Source organism: Scyliorhinus torazame, chromosome 11 (assembly GCF_047496885.1).
Source record: "Scyliorhinus torazame isolate Kashiwa2021f chromosome 11, sScyTor2.1, whole genome shotgun sequence".
Lineage (NCBI taxonomy): Eukaryota > Metazoa > Chordata > Chondrichthyes > Carcharhiniformes > Scyliorhinidae > Scyliorhinus > Scyliorhinus torazame.
In genome coordinates, this window is record NC_092717.1 from 68,453,520 (window position 1) to 68,470,364 (window position 16,845).

Below are 16,845 nucleotides of genomic sequence, written 5' to 3' on the forward strand. Positions count from 1 at the left end.
CCCGTCGGGGCCTCCAGTCCCATTAACGAGTGAAGCAATGTGCTCACATATGCCCCGACGTCCGCCCCCTCTGCACCTTCGGGAAGACCCAAAACTCTTAAGTTCTTCCTCCTCGAGTTATTCTCCAGGGCTTCCAGCCTCTCTACACACCTATTATGCAGTGCCTCGTGCGTCTCTGTCTTCACCACCAGGCCCTGTATTTCATCCTTATTCTCAGCAGCCTTTGCCTTCACATCACGAAGCTCCAACTCCTGGGTCTTCTGTGCCTCCTTTAGCCCTTCAATCGCCTGTAGCATCGGGGCCAACACCTCCTTCTTCAGCTCCTCCACGCAGCGCCACATGAACTCTTGCTGTTCCGGGCCCCACACCGAACGGCCTCCTTCCGCCGCCATCTTGCTTTGTGCTTCCCTTCCTTGCCGCTGCTCCTGAGGATCCTCTGCAATCCAGCCACTACTCTCTTCTTTCTCCATATATATCCGGGGGATTCCCTTCTATTTCACCGCACAATGGTTTTAGCCGTCAAAAATTGCCGTTGGGGCTCCTAATAAGAGCCCAAAAGTCCGTTCCAACGGGAGGTGCCGAAACGTGCGACTCAGCTGGTCATCACCGCACCCGGAAGTCCTTAGCTCAGAACCTTGGCTGCCACTTCACTGCAGTGATTGAGGGAGTGTATTTTTGTTGGAGAGGCTGGCTTTCAGATGAGGTCATAAACTGTCTACTTTCTCAGGTGGAAAAAACTGATTCATGCACTATGTGAGGAAGAATGAAGGGGTTCACGGCACTATGTGAGGAAGAATGAAGGGGTTCACAGCACTATGTGAGGAAGAATGAAGGGGTCCACAGCACTATGTGAGGAAGAATGAAGGGGTTCGCGGCACTATGTGAGGAAGAATGAAGGGGTCCACAGCACTATGTGAGGAAGAATGAAGGGGTTCACAGCACTATGTGAGGAAGAATGAAGGGGTTCACAGCACTATGTGAGGAAGAATGAAGGGGTCCACAGCACTATGTGAGGAAGAATGAAGGGGTTCGCGGCACTAGGTGAGGAAGAATGAAGGGGTTCACGGCACTATGTGAGGAAGAATGAAGGGGTTCACAGCACTATGTGAGGAAGAATGAAGGGGTTCACAGCACTATGTGAGGAAGAATGAAGGGGTTCACAGCACTATGTGAGGAAGAATGAAGGGGTTCGCGGCACTAGGTGAGGAAGAATGAAGGGGTTCGCGGCACTATGTGAGGAAGAATGAAGGGGTTCACAGCACTATGTGAGGAAAAATGAAGGGGTTCGCGGCACTATGTGAGGAAGAATGAAGGGGTTCGCGGCACTATGTGAGGAAGAATGAAGGGGTTCACGGCACTATGTGAGGAAGAATGAAGGGGTTCGCGGCACTATGTGAGGAAGAATGAAGGGGTTCGCGGCACTATGTGAGGAAGAATGAAGGGGTTCGCGGCACTATGTGAGGAAGAATGAAGGGGTCCACATCACTATGTGAGGAAGAATGAAGGGGTTCACAGCACTATGTGAGGAAGAATGAAGGGGTTCACAGCACTATGTGAGGAAGAATGAAGGGGTTCACAGCACTATGTGAGGAAGAATGAAGGGGTTCGCGGCACTATGTGAGGAAGAATGAAGGGGTTCACGGCACTATGTGAGGAAGAATGAAGGAGTTCACAGCACTATGTGAGGAAGAATTAAGGGGTTTACGGCACTATGTGAGGAAGAATGAAGGGGTTCACAGCACTATGTGAGGAAGAATGAAGGGGTTCGCGGCACTATGTGAGGAAGAATGAAGGGGTTCGCGGCACTAGGTGAGGAAGAATGAAGGGGTTCACGGCACTATGTGAGGAAGAATGAAGGGGTTCACAGCACTATGTGAGGAAGAATGAAGGGGTTCGCGGCACTATGTGAGGAAGAATGAAGGGGTTCGCGGCACTATGTGAGGAAGAATGAAGGGGTTCGCGGCACTATGTGAGGAAGAATGAAGGGGTTCACAGCACTATGTGAGGAAGAATGAAGGGGTTTGCGGCACTATGTGAGGAAGAATGAAGGGGTTCACGGCACTATGTGAGGAAGAATGAAGGGGTTCGCGGCACTATGTGAGGAAGAATGAAGGGGTTCACAGCACTATGTGAGGAAGAATGAAGGGGTTTGCGGCACTATGTGAGGAAGAATGAAGGGGTTCACGGCACTATGTGAGGAAGAATGAAGGGGTTCACAGCACTACGTGAGGAAGAATGAAGGGGTACACAGTTTTAACGACTACCACTTGAGCTCTCCAGGGGCTGTTGCTGGCCTCGATGATGCCTTCCCGAAGCAGTCGCTGGACCTCGGACCTGATGAAGGTCTTGTCCTGGGTGCTGTACCGTCTGCTCCTGGTGGCAACGGGTTTGCAATCCGAAGTTAGATTGGCAAAAAGGGAGGGTGGGTCGACCTTTAGGGCCGCGAGGCCGCACACAGTGAGGGGTGGTAGGTGAGGTTGAGGAGAGTGGCGGTGCAGAGGAATTTAGCAAGGTTGGCAGCGTGGTCCTGCTGATCATGGCCGCAGATGGTGACGTTGTCTAGGTACTGAAAGGTGGCCCGCAAACCGTACCGGTCGACCATTCGGTCCATCTCCCTTTGGAAGACCGAGACCCCGTTAGTGACGCCGAAGGGAACCCTGAGGAAGTAAGAGACGACCGTTCTCCGCCCTGTTGTCGAAGGCGATTTCAGTTTCAGGGGGCGGAAAATCCAGCCCTAGCTGTCTGTATGGTTTCATTTAATAATAAGAATCTTTATTGTCACAAGTAGGCTTACATTAACACTGCAATGAAGTTATCGCAAAAAGTCCCTAGTCGCCACATTGTCCAAATTACCTAACAGCACGTCTTTTGGGACTTGTGGGAGGAAACCGGAGAAACCGGAGGACACCCACGTAGACACAGGGAGAAAATGCAGACTCCGCACAGACAGTGACCGAAGCCAGGATTTGAACCTGGGACCCAGGCACTGTGAAGCAACAGTGCTAACCACTGTGCTGCCGTGCTGCCCTGTTCATCTCTCTTCATTGCATGAGCGGCTTTGAAGTAGTCAGCTGTGATGTTTATAAAGATCCAGCTTTAATTGACACTTGCTGGGCCACATCAAAGAGAGTTGAGTGCTTTCTGTTAGTTTCTGTCTGGGCTGCTCACTAGTTTCCAGACAGTGATCTCGCTTCTGGGGGTCTTCCATACAGGGGTTTTTCTCTTCTGGTAGAGGTCTTTTTGACTTGGGGGTCTCTGGGGTGGGTCTCTTTAATTAGGGAGTTCGGGGGGGGGGGGTTCTTTAATTAGGTGGTCTGGGGGGGGGGGGGGCTGTTCTTGCATTGTGGGGGGAAGGTGGCTCTCCGATGAACTTTAGGGGCAATTCCCTTCAAGTGTTACGCCCTTGGCCCACCGCCAGGTCCACTGCATCAGAGCCACGCTTGTCAAGACCTGCACCAATTCTGGGCCACGTGACTCCTGACCCAGAGGACTGGAGAATCATGAGGGCCCGGAGAATATTGTGCCTGGCCCGTTAATAGAATGCAAATGGGTCGTAATGACCCATTTGCATCCTCCTGCTGGCGCGGGGCACGAACCTTGATCCCAAGGCCAGTGGTGGACCAGAGCATCGGAACTGGATCGGCATAGATTCCATTTTCTGCCTGATGCTGGATTCTCTGCTGCCCCCAATGGTAGTGGATTTCCTGATGCGGTGGGAACATAGAATCCTACCTCCAGCGTGCGGCCGAGGAACACATGGCTGGGGGACTGGGGAATCCAGCCCAGTATTCCGGTCTCTGATTCAGAAAGTGCAAGATTCAAATGCTACTCCGGACAGTCTTGCCAAGTGAACACTGGAGTCCAGCTCTGATTACTAGGTCATATCTGGTGGGGATGGGAGATTCCACCACACCCCAGCTCACTATCAGTTGTGAGAATGGAGAAAAACCCTTTAACTGTATTGGACTAACTAGCGTGCCAGCTGGGGGTATAACTGGTATCATGATGGTCACCATCGTGTAACGGTGTTCACATCAGTCTGTGAATCTTTCACGCTAGTCTCCAAGGGAGGATGGTGAAGATATGCAAACAGCAAGTACAGAAATCAGTCATGCCAGCACTCTGGATTTTCAGTTTAACACTGTTGAAATCTTTAATCTTATTTCATGTTTTCCAGGGGTCCATCCAAGAACTGACGATTAAATCAGACCCACGCGCCAGCGAAGAACAATGTTATGAGGTTGAACCTGATGTGAGTAAACTTTCCATTTCTTTGTATCCCCCTCAAGACTGATCTAACGCTTTTTTATTTGATCTAACAAATTTTTCTTTTTCAATATTTAATGCTTTTCCACAGGGATCTTCTGGAGACGCTAGCGGTGATGGCAGTGGCCAATATATTCCACAGGAGCAGGGAGGCATCAAACCCCAAATTCAGCACATCACTCCGAGCCCTGTGAGTGACAATAGAAGATTACTGTTCTGTTGTGGAGTTTCATTTCTATTTCTTTAAATTTATCTTTGACCTTTGTGGCTCAAACTCTTCTTACAGTTAAGCCCCCAGCTTGCTGACACATCCAGTTAATTAGGGTGGAGTAGGGCTGTGTCATGATTTTGTTCCTGAACAATAGGGATGGCAGGTTTCCTTCTCCAAAGGATGTTAATGAATCATTTGGCTTTTTATGACAATTTTGACAGCTGCATAGTACCAATACCAGTTTTTTCCCCAATCTTCAAATTGCAGTGCCCATCTGTTAGATAGTTACAGTAAGAAGTCTTACAACAGCAGGTTAAAGTCCAACAGGTTTGTTTCGATATCACTAGCTTTTGGAGCGCTGCTCCTTCCTAGGAGCAGCTTTATTTAAAAAAGCTGAGTGGACGGTCTACCACTTTTTTGGTTGCGATCAGTGTGTGTGTGTGGGGGGGTGTATATTCCATAAGCGCGGCTGCAGCTTGTCAGTCCTGCGAGTGTCCAACACAGACCCGGTGATTCCCGCACCATTTTTTGTGTGTTCTGCTGGTGTTTCATGCGGCAAAATTTAAAAAAATATTAATCCTGTTAGACTCATAGGCTCATGATATCACTTGTAAATATTGGATTGGATTTGGATTGGATTCTGTTTATTGTCACATGTACCGAGGTATAGTGAAAAGTATTTTTCTGCGAGCAGCTCAACAGATCATTAAGCACGTGAAAATAAAATAAAACAAAATACATAATAGGGCAACACAAGGTACACAATGTAACTACATAAACATCGGCATCGGGTGAAGCATACAGGGGTGTAGTGTCAATGAGGTCAGTCCATAAGAGGATCGTTTAGGAATCTGGTAACAGTGGGGAAGAAGCTGTTTTTGAGTCTGTTCGTGTGTGTTCTCAGACTTTTGTATCTCCTTCCCGATGGAAGGAGTTGGAAGAGTGAGTAAGGCAGATGGGAGGGGTCTTTGAATATGCTGCCCACTTTCCAAAGGCAGCGGGAGGTGTAGATGGAGTCAATGGATGGGAGGCAGGTTCGTGTGATGGACTGGGCTGTGTTCACGACTCTCTGAAGTTTCTTGCGATCTTGGGCCGAGCAGTTGCCATACCAGGTTGTGATGCAGCCAGATAGGATGCTTTAGAACATAGAACATAGAACGATACAGCGCAGTACAGGCCCTTCGGCCCACGATGTTGCACCGACATGGGAAGTCAAAAAACAAAAGCCATCTAACCTACACTATGCCATTATCATCCATATGCTTATCCAATAAACTTTTAAATGCCCTCAATGTTGGCGAGTTCACTACTGTTGCAGGTAGGGCATTCCATGGCCTCACCACTCTTTGTGTAAAGAACCTACCTCTGACCTCTGTCCTATATCTATTACCCCTCAGTTTAAGGCTATGTCCCCTCGTGCTAGCCATTTCCATCCGCGGGAGAAGGCTCTCGCTGTCCACCCTATCTAACCCTCTGATCATTTTGTAGATCATTTTCTATGGTGCATCTGGAAAAGTTGGTAAGAGTTAATGTGGACATGCCAAATTTCCTTAGTTTCTTGAGGAAGTATAGGCACCGTTGTGTTTTCTTGGTGGTAGCGTCAACGTGTGTGGACCAGGACAGATTTTTGGAGATGTGCACCCCATGGAATTTGAAACTGCTAACCATCTCCACCTCGTCCCCGTTGATGCTGACAGGGGTGTGTACAGTACTTTGCTTTCTGAAGTCAATGACCAGCTCTTTAGTTTTGCTGGCATTGAGAGATAGATTGTTATCGCTGCGCCACTCCATTAGGTTCCCTATCTCCCTCCTGTATTCTAATATACTGATGATAATATATTAATTTATTCTTTCAAAGGAAAGAGGATATAGTGATATCCTGATTGTGTTGTAATTCACCCTGACCTCAGACTGGCTGGAGGAAGTTGAAGAGAGAGGTTGCTTGGCATGATTTTGCTGTTTTTGATCAGTTGGCTTGTGTATAGTTTACCCACAGTTAATGTTAATAAATCGTTTATAGCTTTAGCTACAAGTGTTCTTGTAATAAATCAGGCCATCTGACAAGAACATTACAGGTGCCTTACCACCACTTTCTCAAAGTCAGTTAGGTATGGACAACAAGTGTTGATCTTGCCTGTGACACTCACATCCCATGAATATCTACAGACAAATTAAAAGGAAAAACAAACTATAAAAATGGCAAAATACTGCACATCCAGTCAATGTGAAACAAGCAGATGATTCTGGAAATACTCGCCATTGGTGGCGAGACAAATGGAGTTTAAACATTTCAGATTGACAAACCTAAGTCTGAATTGGAAAATATTACAGATATAACAGGTTTGAAGCAAGTCCAGAGCAGAGAAGGGATTAAAGAACAAAAAGGAAGGTATTTTACAGGATGAAAGGCAGGAGTGATTAGAAAGGATGATGGAACAAGGCAAAAGGGGTGATAGGCAGATAAGTAAAGAAATAAACAATGGGTCTGAGTTTAAAAGGCGGCTGTTCCAATGATCTTGGAACAATGAAACCTGAGCTACATATTTATATTACATTAATAAATGGAATCAGCTTCACCTAAGCTGACGAAGACAACTATTGAAGATCAGACAATGAGTCAAGATCCCTGACACTAAATTTCTTAAGAAAGCTGACATGCCTGCAGAGAGGTGATGCGCATGAAGGCACAGCTATTGTGCTCAGGTCATGTGCTATAAATCTCTTATGAACAAATCCTGAAGAATATCTTTTAGGTGCATTGACAACTGGAAAACAATTTAATGATGGACAGCACCAGAGACATAGACAGCTTAAAAGCAACACTGAAACAGTGCAAATCTGATATATATAAGTGGGGACTGCTTGCTAGGAATAAGAAAGCATAGCAAAAATAATCCTAAAGGTTCCTACTTTCGGTTGCGACTAGGGTTGTCGTTACATGTATTCCTGGTGATTTCATCACATGATTTGCCCCACAGACCAGACATTAGTTGGCCAACACATCCACCTTTGTGACACACTGCCTTCCTACACCAATTGGAAAGCAAAATGAATCATTATCCAATTGGATGATGCTTGACTGTCAACAAACAGCCTCTTTCCCATTTTTATATTTGATGAACAGAAATATTCAAAGAAAAGGAAAAAAAAAACCTTCTTTAATGTCCACTGATGATCTTTCTCCTAGATTGCAAACACCAAAATTTATTGGAAGTGTAAATGAGATAATAATGGGACAGATATAGAAACACTTCCTTTTGCCCAGCACGACAATCCCATTTGTTATTTAAACACTCCTGCCTTCTATGCCATGGGCTGGACTTTACGGGGCATCATGGCCCCCCCCTCCCCCCCGCCACCCCCAACCTCCTCACTAAAATGTTGAGGGGAGCCTGTCACTATCCCTATGGTTTCCACACAGCAGTTTGATACTGGCAGCAGCATTAATTGCCTTAAGGCAAAACTTCTGCCTCTAACTTAGAAGGAAGTCTCACCTTTGAGAGCTGATGGCCAATTGCATATGCCAGCAGCTCTTTATTCCCACCAACGTCAGCCGGGGGGGGGGGGGTGCAATTCATGAGGCCAAGGGACGGCACGATGGCACAATGGTTAACACTGCTGCCTCACAGCACCAGGGATCTGCGTTTAATAACGGTCTTGATGATTGTGTGGAGATTGCATGTTCTCCCTGTGTCTGGGTGTGTTTCCTCTGGGTGCTCCTGTTTCCTCCCACAGTCCAAGATGTGCATGTAAGGTGGATTGCCATGCTAAATTGCCCCTTAGTGTCCAAAGGTTTGGGTGGGGTGACTGGGCCACTAATGCGTGGCCCTTTGAGGGACACAGTTGGTGAGCTGCAATAGGTCTCAGCTGCTCTGCTCCTCCCGCCCTCATGTAAAACTGTGGAAAGTTTGAGGAGAGAGGGTTGGCATCAGGAATACCACCCAGGGAATTTTAGCCTCCATCCCCTTCCAGCCACCTGTAAAACTCTGCCTATTATTTCTCCAATAAATGCCATCAGACCTCCTGATTATAAGACCATAAGACATAGGAGCAGAATTAGGCCATTCTGCCCATCGAGTCTGCTCTGCCATTCAATCATGGCAGATATTTTCTCATCCTCATTCTCCTGCCTTCTCCACATAACCCCTGATCCCCTTATTAATCAAGAACCTATTTATCTCTGTCTTAAAGACACTCAGTGATTTGGCCTCCACAGCCTTCTGAGGCAAAGAGTTCCACAGATTCACTATCCTCTGGCTGAAGAAATTCCTCCTCATCGCTGTTTTAAAGGATTGTCCCTTTCATCTGAGATGGTGTCCACTGGTTCTAGTTTTTCCTACAAGTGGAAACATCCTCTCCACGTCCACTCTATCCAGGCCTCGCAGTATCTTATAAATTTCAATAAGATCCCCGCTCATCCTTCTAAACTCCCAACGGGTACAGACCCAGAGTCCTCAACTGTTCCTCATACGACAAGTTCTTCATTCCAGGGATCATTCTTGTGAACCTCATCTGGGCTCTTTCCAAAGCCAGCCCATTCTTCCTTAGATACGGGGCCCAAAACTGCTCACAATACTCCAAATGGGGTCTGACCAGAGCCTTACACAGCCTCATAAGTACATTTCTGGTCTTGTATCCTAGCCCTCTCGACTTGAATGCTAACATTGCGTTTGCCTTTTAACTGCCGACTGAACCTGCACATTAACCTTAAGAGAATCGTGAACAAGGACTCCCAAGTCCCTTTGTGCTTCTGATTTCCTAAGCATTTCACCATTTAGAAAATAGTCTATGCCTAAATTCCTCCTTCCAAAGTGCATAACTAACACTTTTCCACATTGTATTTCATTTGCCACTTCATTGCCCACTCTCGTAGCTTGTGCAAATCCTTCTGCAGCCCCCTTGCTTCCTCAATACATCCTGTCCCTCTACAGATCTTTGTATCATCTGCAAATTTAGCAACAGTGCCTTCAGTTCCTTCTTCCAGATCATTAATGTATATTGTAAAAAGTTGTAGTCCCAGCACAGACCCCTGAGGCATACCACTAGTCACCGGCTGCCATCGTGAAAAAGACCCCTTTATCCCCACTCTCTGCATTCTGCCAGTCAGTCAATCCTCTATCCATGCCAGGATCTTACCCATAACACCATGGGCCTTTAACTTATTTAACAGTCTCCTATGCGGCACCTTGTCAAAGGCCTTCTGGAAATCGAAATAAATTACGTCCACTGATTCTCCTTTGTCTAACTTCCTTGTTACCTCCTCAAAGAACTCTAACAGATTTGTCAGACACGACCTCCCTTTGACAAAGCCGTGCTGACTCAGTCCTATTTTACCATGCACTTCCAAGTACTTCGCGATCTGGGGCGAAATTCTTCCCCAACGGCGCGATGTCCGCCGACTGGCGCCCAAATCGGCGCCAATCAGACGGGCATCGCGCCGCCCCAAAGGTGCGGAATGCTCCGCATCTTTGGGGGCCGAGCCCCAACATTGAGGGTCTAGGCCGACGCCGGAGGGATTTCCGCCCCGTCAGCTGGCGGAAATGGCGTTTGTTGCCCCGCCAGCTGGCGCGGAAATGCGGCGCATGCGCGGGAGCATCAGCGGCTGCTGACAGTTTCCCGGCGCATGCGCGGGAGCGTCAGCGGCCGCTGACAGTTTCCCGCGCATGCGCAGTGGGGAGAGTCACTTCCGCCTCCGCCATGGTGGAGGCCGTGGCGGGGGTGGAAGGGAAAGAGTGCCCCCACGGCACAGGTCCGCCCGCGGATTGGTGGGCCCCGATCGCGGGCCAGGCCACCGTGGGGGCACCCCCCGGGGTCAGATCGCCCCGCGCCCCCCCCAGGACCCCGGAGCCCGCCCACGCCGCCTGGTCCCGCCGGTAAATACCAGGTTTGATTTACGTCGGCGGGACAGGCAGTTTCTGGGCGGGACTTCGGCCCATCCGGGCTGGAGAATTGAGCGGGGGGTCCTGCCAACCGGCGCGGCCCGATTCCCGCCCCCCGCCCAATCTCCAGTACCGGAGACTTCGGCGGGGGCGGGGGCGGGATTCGCGGCGGCCAACGGCCATTCTCCGACCCAGCGGGGGGTCGGAGAATGACGCCCCTGATCTTTAATAACAGACTCTAAAATCTTACCAATGACCGAGTCAGGCTAACCGGCCTATAATTTCCCGTCTTCTACCTCCCTCCCTTCTTAAACAGTGGTGTTACATTTGCCACTTTCCAGTCCTCTGGGACCCTTCCTGCCTCCAATGATTCCTGAAAGATCATCACCAATGTCTCCCCAATTTCCTCAGCTATCTCTTTTAGGACCCTGGGGTGTAGTCCATCCGGTCCAAGTGACTTATCCACCTTCAGACCTTTCAGTTTCCCCAGAACCTTCTCCTGAGTAATGGTCACTGCACTCACCTCTGCCCCCTGGTTCTCCTGGAGCTCTGGCATTCCACTGGTGTCTTCCACCGTGAAGACTGATGCAAAGTAACTATTCAGTTCGTCTGCCATTTCTTTACCTCCTATTATTACTTCTCCAGCCACATTTTCCAGTGGTCCAATGTCTATTTTTGAATCTCTCCTACCTTCTATATATTGAAAAAACTCTTCCTATCTTCCTTTATTTTACTGTTTTTATTTCAGTCTGTTTTTATTTCAGATTTCTAACGTTTGTAGTATTTTGTTTTAATTTCTTTCAGCCTGGCCAAGGCTTCTGTGCACCAAATTGGACCAAGTGGGGCTTGCAGGGAACCAGTACTGCAGCTGTGGTGAACCCTAACAATAACTCACATTATTGAAGACTCTCCCTGACAGAATTCAGCGGAGGGCTCAGTGAGCTCCATTTAGCCAATGCGGGGGTTATTGCCTGGCTTGGTGATTACTACACACGCTGAAAATAAATAAATTCTTTCAGCGCGTCGGGTGAAGTAAGGATTTAAGCTGGTTGACTTTAAAAATGAAAACGTAAAGCTACAGGCAGATACATTTCTCCCATGCTACGTTGTGAGATTAGGTCCCGAATAAATGGGGAAACCCATTGTTCAGAGAGTTATGTCCAACAAATAACCCTTTGCAGATTCCCTTCACGGAGGATTCACCATCCCGACCAGTTGCGTTCGTTGACTGCAGCTTAAGTAACTCGGCTTTGAAAAGAATGTTGCCAGCAATTGAAAAACAAAGCTGACTGTGTATAAAGCACGGGGTACAGCTACAGTGAGGCTCTTTGTGATTAGCTAAATCACCCCATCATCACGCTATATGGTTCGGCTTGCCTGATGGTCATATGCCTGGAAGGCTTCTAATTGGTAGCTAATTTAGAGAACGGTTAAAGCTGCACAGCCCCACTTATTCTCACATTTAGTTCTCTTGTGCCAACCAATAATTTGCAGTGTTGATGCAAGCTTAAATGTGGTCAATGAATGTTTGAACGAATATATATGGGGAGAGAAAAGAAAGTGATTACAAAGGAGAACTTTTATAGTCTTTCATTCAGCATAAAAGCTGACGAGTATGTATTAACATAGTAGGAAAACATATGTTGAATGTAGCTCTGAGAGGCATTGGGATTAGTGATTGGATGCGACAAAGTACAAGGAGAGCCACAAATTCAAGGACAGTCTACATTTTATATTCTGGTCAGCAACATGTACAGTTCTGACTTTTAATTATTGACATTTTAAATGAACGATTGTCAGCATCTGCCCTCGAGATACCTCCATTTCCTTTTCCCACAGATCCTCGATACTAAACAAACCGCTATTTAATTTAATACATTGAGCTTGAAAGCAAGCAAATGATTTCCAATTTTCATTGTTGTTCAGTTCAAACTTCTTTTTCATGAGTAGCTGTTGTTGTTTCATGTGACAATGGGCAAAATTCTCCATTTGGGAGACTTAAGGAACCGATTTAACGCGGGATATTTCTCAGCAACTGCTCGTCAGTGCAGGAAGAGATCGAGACGCCATTTTTAAATGCCACCCCGATCTCTTGACCTCACTGGGACATTCCACCACGGCCTCCAGAGTCCCCACTGCCCCAACTTACCTCTTAGGGGGTTCTTGAGTCCCCCTGACCCCAGAGGGAGGGCGCCTCTGGGCCCAATCCCTGGTAGTGCCCACCAGGCACCCTGTCAGCAGCAGGGTGGTATTGCTAGGATGCCCAGGTGGAAGTGCCAAGGTGCCAGGAATGCAGTGCCAGGGTAGCAACAGGAGTGCCAAGATACCACCCTGCCCAGACCCTGATCATCCAGGGACCTCTGATGGCCTGGGAGACCCCCACTCCAGGTACTGGAACGCCTGGCCCACGTTTATGTGGACCAGTGCTAAACAGCGCCATGGTGAGGTCTTCCAGGCTCAGGCATTTGTTCCCGAGCCTCGGAACAAAGGCTCCGAGACTCCATTAAATAACAGGCAGCGACATATTTAAACAAACCTAATGGCTCATTTAAAAATGTTAGTCTGGATCTCACGCGGTGAGGGATGGATCCAGATCACGACATCTCACAAGATCTGTTCTCGCGAGATCTCCATAGATCACATGAGGCATTCTGACCATCGCAAATCTCGCGAGAGGCCCCTCACGAGATTTAACGGCCTCATCACGTCACAGAGTTGGGTGCGACAAGATCATTCGACGTGTCCTAAGTGGCTGAATTGTATCGCTTCTCGGCCTATTGGCTATGATGAGTGTGAGTCAGGTGTCATGCCTGGATATGGTGCCTGGATATGGTATGTCTCTCTTGTGGGGACCATGAATTGGATTCAATTTGAATTGATTTTTGGAGCAGGCAAGGAACTGGATTAGAGATTTCTAACTCTGATAAAGAAATTTTTAAAAAGTGACTGAATTGCATGTCACGTATGTTCCCATTTTGTGGAGCAATTCAGGAGATGCTAATGGACTAGCACTCTGCTGGTGCGAATTCCAAGCAATTCCGGGCCCAGCGGGCGTTCTAACCGTTGGAGCTGGAGTTAACGCCAAAGTGCTTGGCAGCTGGGGCTGTTTTTAATTGCTCTGTTTACCACACACTCAATGCAGCCACCAAGATGGCTCAGAGAAGACCTTACCCCTCGAGGTTGGGAGTCCGAGGTGGACCCACATTTCCATGCCAGTGAGGAGTGGAAGGACACCCTCTTTCCCAGACTCGAGCCTGCCCTCCTAAAAACTGCCTGGGAGGTGGTGGCAGTCAGTGCTGCCAGTCTCACCAGGAGGAGACAGCTGGTGATCAGTAGGGGTAGGGGTCACTTCAACCCTGAGAGGGACATAGAACCAGGGACGGTTCTAAAGGATGTGTGCAGGTGTCCTCTGGTTGGGGCGAGCTCTGCTGATCCCCTGCTTCCTTTGCAATGGGGCAGCGCTTCTGAGGAGTGTCAACACCTGGCCCTTGATGATACAGCTTGGGTGTGAGGGTACCCAGAGGGGCAGTTTTGTAAGGGCCACAAAGAATCCAGCACGAGTTTTAAGGATACAAAGTAATAACATTTATTTACAATAACATATATATATAACAGCAGCAGCAACTTCCCTTGCTGCACACTTCTTCCTGCTGGTTCCTAAACTGGCCAGCTTTATTTATACTTGGAGTTTACTAATGGTTTCTCCACCCCCCCCCCCCCCTCATTGGGGAAGCTCATACTCCCACAGGATTGTGGGATTGTCATTAGTCCCCAGCCAATGGTAAGCAGGCAGGTTATAACAGGCAGCTTAGGTGGGCTCCCAGAAGACCAGAGTCCTTCTGAGCATTTAAAGGACACAGGCAGCACTTAGCAGTGTGAACAGCCAGGAGCCTGTAAGTAGTATCAAAAGGGTGCGTTGTGAAGTCAGACTGCAGCATAGCAGTCTGAGTCAGGCCACCCCGATCCCGAGGGGTACATCCCAAGTCTGCAAACTTGGCAGCAAGTCACTACCTGCTACTGTGCCCAGCCCGGGCAGCAACCCCCCGCACTGTGTGGAGTTTGCACCTTGTCCTCGTGTCTGCATAGGTTGCCTTCGGGTGTTCCGGTTTCCTCCCACAGTCCGGCCTCGGGTGACTGTGTGGAGTTTTCACTTTCTCCCGTGTCTGCATGGGTTTCCGCCGGATGCTCCAGTTTCCTCCCACAGTCCAAAATTTGCAGGTTAGGTGGATTGACTATGCTAAATTGCCCCTTAGTGTCCAAAGGTTTAGCTGGGGTTACGGGGATGGGGGAGTGGGTGTGGACTTAAGTAGGGTGTGTCATGATATTCAGGTGAACATCACAGCACATACATACACACATAATGATGGACAGATCAACGGACCAATCAACACACACAACACGACAGCCAATCACGGACAAGAGCATACACAGTACAAAAGCAGGGAACACGACACTTCCTGGGCACTCGAGCAGGAGAGGGCTCAGGGCACAGGCCTCATTGCCAGCCACTCAGAGGTTCACCATGTGCTGAATACCAGAGTTTACTATGTTTATAGTTCAATGAAATAAAACTGCGTTGTACCATACGCAACCATGTTGGTTCGTCTGTGTGTCAGAGTACCCAACACTTCAGGGTGCTCTTTTCTAGGGCTAGTGCAGACTCGATGGGCCTACTGGCCTCCTTTTGCACTGTAAATTTTATGACTATGAAAACAACCCCAACCTCTCCAATCTCTCCGCGTAGCTACAATTCTCCAGCTCTGGCAACATTCTAATAGCTCTGGAGCTGAGTCCAGAAAAAGATCAGCCATGATCTTAATGAATGATGGAGCAGGCTCAAGGGGCCAGATAGCCTACTCCTGCTCCAAGTTCTCATGTTCTTATGTTCTTCTGTTTTTCTCTGCACCCTCTCCAGAGCAATTACACCCTTTCTGTAATGTTCGCCCCACCTAATACCTCCTCCCTGCTTCCCCCTCATCCCCTGCCTCGTCAGCCTCAGAATTAATTTGCCCATCGATTTCAATTCTTGAGACACCTATATTAATGGAGGGAGGGTCTTGTGGCACAGTGGGTAGTGTCCGAGCTGGTGGTTCTGGGTTCAAGTATCACTTCAGGACTTGATGGCCGCAGAAGTTGTGCTTATTAATGTGACCAAACAGGTTGATCATCAACCGATCTGTAAATACTTCCTGTAGGTCTGTGACAAGCAGTAAGAGTTTCCAATGGTCAGCTGTGCTTCATGGGTGTGGTGCCCCTCAAGCTATAGCCTTGAGGTTAGTGAGCTGTTCCAGGACAAACTGGACATAGGAACAGACAAATACGGTGGAAGATATGAGAAAGAAATGAAGAAGAAGATATTGATGCAGGTGGAATGCCCTGCCTGCAACAGTCGTGGACTCGCCAACACTAAGGGCATTCAAATGGTCATTGGATAGACATATGGACGATAAGGGAATAGTGTAGATGGGCTTTAGAGTGGTTTCACAGGTCGGCGCAACATCAAGGGCCGAAGGGCCTGTACTGCGCTGTAATGTTCGATGTTCTATTGCTGACACTTTTTGGCACTTTTAGGTAATTGATGACTATTTGCTCAGTGAGCCAGTCAAAGAGCCACCAACTGAAGCTTCTGTCACCGAGGGAATTGAGGGTTTCTCCGGACAACGGGAATCTGTACTCCAGGATGTGATTATATCAGGCACTTCGGGAAAAATGCCACTTCAAGAAGTAGACATTGGAGTAAAGGCAACAACAGGTACGACAGTAATCATTTTCTTGTCTTGATTCCAAAAATGGTATTTCTTATTGTATCTTTACAATAGTTCTAACACTCCCTGTTGCTGTTGCAAGGCACTGCTGGAAAACAGGAACAATGATGTCTTCCCTCAGCGTTCCTGACTGCTGAGCTGAAAGCAGAGCTCTGCATACTTTATGGCATTGTTGATCTGAAATTTTATTTTGGTGTAATTTGGCCAAAATCGACTTAACTGGTTTAACAAATGTGGGAATTTCCAGTGCAAGGTACATGAACACTCAGCTCAGGCTTCCATGATCTTTTCCATTAGATTAGAAACCGTGCTCTGGAAGCCAGCTCCGCACACAAAACTGCTCCACTTAAACCCCCATCCACACAGGATTCTGCTGTCTGCAAGTCTTCAAGGAAATTCCTCAAATTAAGCTGATTGCTCCAGAGGCAAGGTGACTTAACAGGAATATTTCAGTAAAAAATTGGAATATTCTTTTTAATTGACTGACTCTCCCAATGTAACAAGCAAATGGTTTTTAAAAGTCATTTAAAATCGGATTACTCCTCGAGTGTTGGATTGGACCTATGATTAAATTTGTGATAAATCCATTTTCAGCAGTATCAAGCAGGCACTGCCTGGTAACAACTCTGAAACATATCAGGGAATATTTTGAAAGGTTTTTAAAAAAAAAAACTTCCCATTTGTGCTGGTGCATGGCAGATTTTGCATTTGACGGTAAGAATTA

At 47.8% G+C, this 16,845-nt stretch overlaps 1 protein-coding gene across 1 annotated transcript in view; it reads left to right on the forward strand.

Annotated features, from left to right (window-relative positions):
• LOC140385324 (collagen alpha-1(XV) chain-like) overlaps positions 1-16,845 on the forward strand; it is a 531,657-nt gene that overhangs the window by 60,525 nt on the left and 454,287 nt on the right. The window contains 3 exon segments of the mRNA XM_072467384.1: positions 4,178-4,252; positions 4,358-4,456; positions 15,928-16,108. Of these exon segments, the coding sequence (XP_072323485.1) occupies positions 4,178-4,252; positions 4,358-4,456; positions 15,928-16,108 (355 nt within the window).